The following is a 2,034-nucleotide window of genomic DNA, read 5'->3' as shown; positions in this document are numbered from 1 at the left end:
AAAAACCCGCCTGCCAATGCAGGGGACACGGGTTCGAGCCCTGGTCCGGGAAGATCCCACATGCGGCAGAGCAACTAAGCCCATGTGCCACAACTACTGAGCCTGCGCTCTAGAGCCCGCAAGCCACAACTACTGAGCCCATGTGCCACAACTACTGAAGCCCGCGCACCTAGAGCCCGTGCTCCGCAACAAGAGAAGCCACTGCAATGAGAAGCATGTGCACTGCAATGAAGAGTAGCCCCCGCTCACCGCAAGTAGAGAAAGCCCACGTGCAGCAACAAAAGACCCAACGCAGCCAAAAATAAATAAATAAAATAAATTTAGAAATAAATAATAAATTTAAAAAATTTTTTTAATGCTTTAAAAAAAAAATTCATATCCAACAGGTAGGAGGCTGGGCCAAATAGCCTCAAAGAACTCTTCTGATTCTTAGCTCTATATTCGTTTAACACCTAAAGCAGCACATTGTTACCTCATGGGTGTAATGAAAGAAAACCCTCAAAGCAAAAGTAAGAAAAATTTATTTCCATACCTGTCTCTGGGCAAACAACACTCACAGCAAAAAACTGTCCATCACCACGCCAGGTAACTTGTGGTCTATGGTCATCCCAGGGCAAAGCAGACTCGTGCTAAAGAGAGGAAAAAACACAAATGTTACTGGTGGCCTTAAATGGCCCAGAATCAAACAAGCCTCAGGCTATTAAAGTTAAATCTTTTATATAAGGTTTAAGCTATCTAGAAATCGAGTTTCACAGAATCCTCAGGAACCCTTCCAGAAGGGCCCTTAGACCCAAAAATCAAGAGAAAAGAACTTAAAACCAAACAAAACAAAATCTTTCTCTGGACATTAAAAAGTGGCCTCCAGGTATAGCAACAGGGAAAAAGAGCTACAGATCTAGATATTAAAAATAACGAGCTGAGGAATCTATCAGGTAACTATATAAGGAAATTAATGTTTGTCTAAATTTAAGAGGGTAGAGTTTTATTCACTGAGTAAACTTCACAATGCTGCACAGAAGAGTTAAGAAGATGAGAGGAACGTGGGCAGGGAAGAGCCAGAGGAGATAAAGCCAGCAGCAGTGATGAAAACATGGAAAGGCTCCACATTCTGCAGCACTGAAAGAAGGTTTCCAGTGCCACTTGCATCTCTGTCCCGAAAGCCTTGAAGACAGAAGCCAATTCTGTGGGGTTGGGGACAAATGACCACCTGAGCATCCATCATCACATTCCAGTGACAGGCTAAGTCAGAATGGTGCTAGTGCCACAAGCTGCACAGTAGGGAACACACAGCAGCCTAACAAGACTTATTCTCAATGAAACTGCCCTGTGGTATACACAAACTTCCTCTAGTGAAGGGTTAAGAGACAACATGAGTTACACGGAATGTAGCCAGAAATAAATTAAGGATGGAAAATGTAACGGCAGGCAGTGTATGATTTCATCTATCCTAGAAGGTCAGCTCAGGGAAATCTCCACATATAATATAGACAAAGTGCTTCCATTTGCTCAGGCCCACATCTGGGGATTATCTTCAATTCCTCTCTCTCTTATCCTATATCTGATCTAGTATCAATAAATCCTGTAGCTCTATCCTTCAAAATGTATCCAGAAAGAAGGAAAACATAGAGTTTCATCCAGGAAAAGAAATCAGGAAAAAAAAGACTAATATATACATATGTAGGAAAAGTATAAAAACATGCACGTGAATGATCAACAGTGAATGCAGGGCAGCAGCTCCTTCTGGGGAGGAAGGGGGAGGGTATCAGGAAGGGATACAGAGTACTTCATTTCTGTCTGTGGTGAGATATTTTTTTAAATGAATATTGGTGATAATTATTCTCTATGTGAAAAAAAAAAAAAAACACAACTTGGCAAGAAAAAAGGATCTTTCTAGGATGACTCATTCCCTAAGGTCTCCAAACAGCTTGTTTTACTAGAGCAGAAGCGATCTGTCCATTACCACCCTCTACCTGTGAAACAGAGCCGGACCCGATGGTCCCCCCAACCCCATGTCCTCAGCCTGCCTTTTTTTTT

The 2,034-nt window shown here is 42.2% G+C and overlaps 1 protein-coding gene across 1 annotated transcript in view; it reads right to left on the bottom strand.

Annotated features, from left to right (window-relative positions):
* ELP1 (elongator acetyltransferase complex subunit 1) overlaps positions 1-2,034 on the bottom strand; it is a gene marked incomplete at its 3' end in the record, with an annotated part of 34,926 nt that overhangs the window by 25,222 nt on the left and 7,670 nt on the right. Inside the window, exon 6 of the mRNA XM_007448451.1 lies at positions 533-629. Within this exon, the coding sequence (XP_007448513.1) occupies positions 533-629 (97 nt within the window). The remainder of the gene's footprint in view (positions 1-532; positions 630-2,034) is intronic.

The sequence above is a fragment of the Lipotes vexillifer genome, unplaced genomic scaffold (genome assembly GCF_000442215.2).
Source record: "Lipotes vexillifer unplaced genomic scaffold, Lipotes_vexillifer_v1.1 scaffold765, whole genome shotgun sequence".
Classification (NCBI taxonomy): Eukaryota; Metazoa; Chordata; class Mammalia; order Artiodactyla; family Lipotidae; genus Lipotes; species Lipotes vexillifer.
This window is presented reverse-complemented; position numbering and strand designations above follow the sequence as displayed.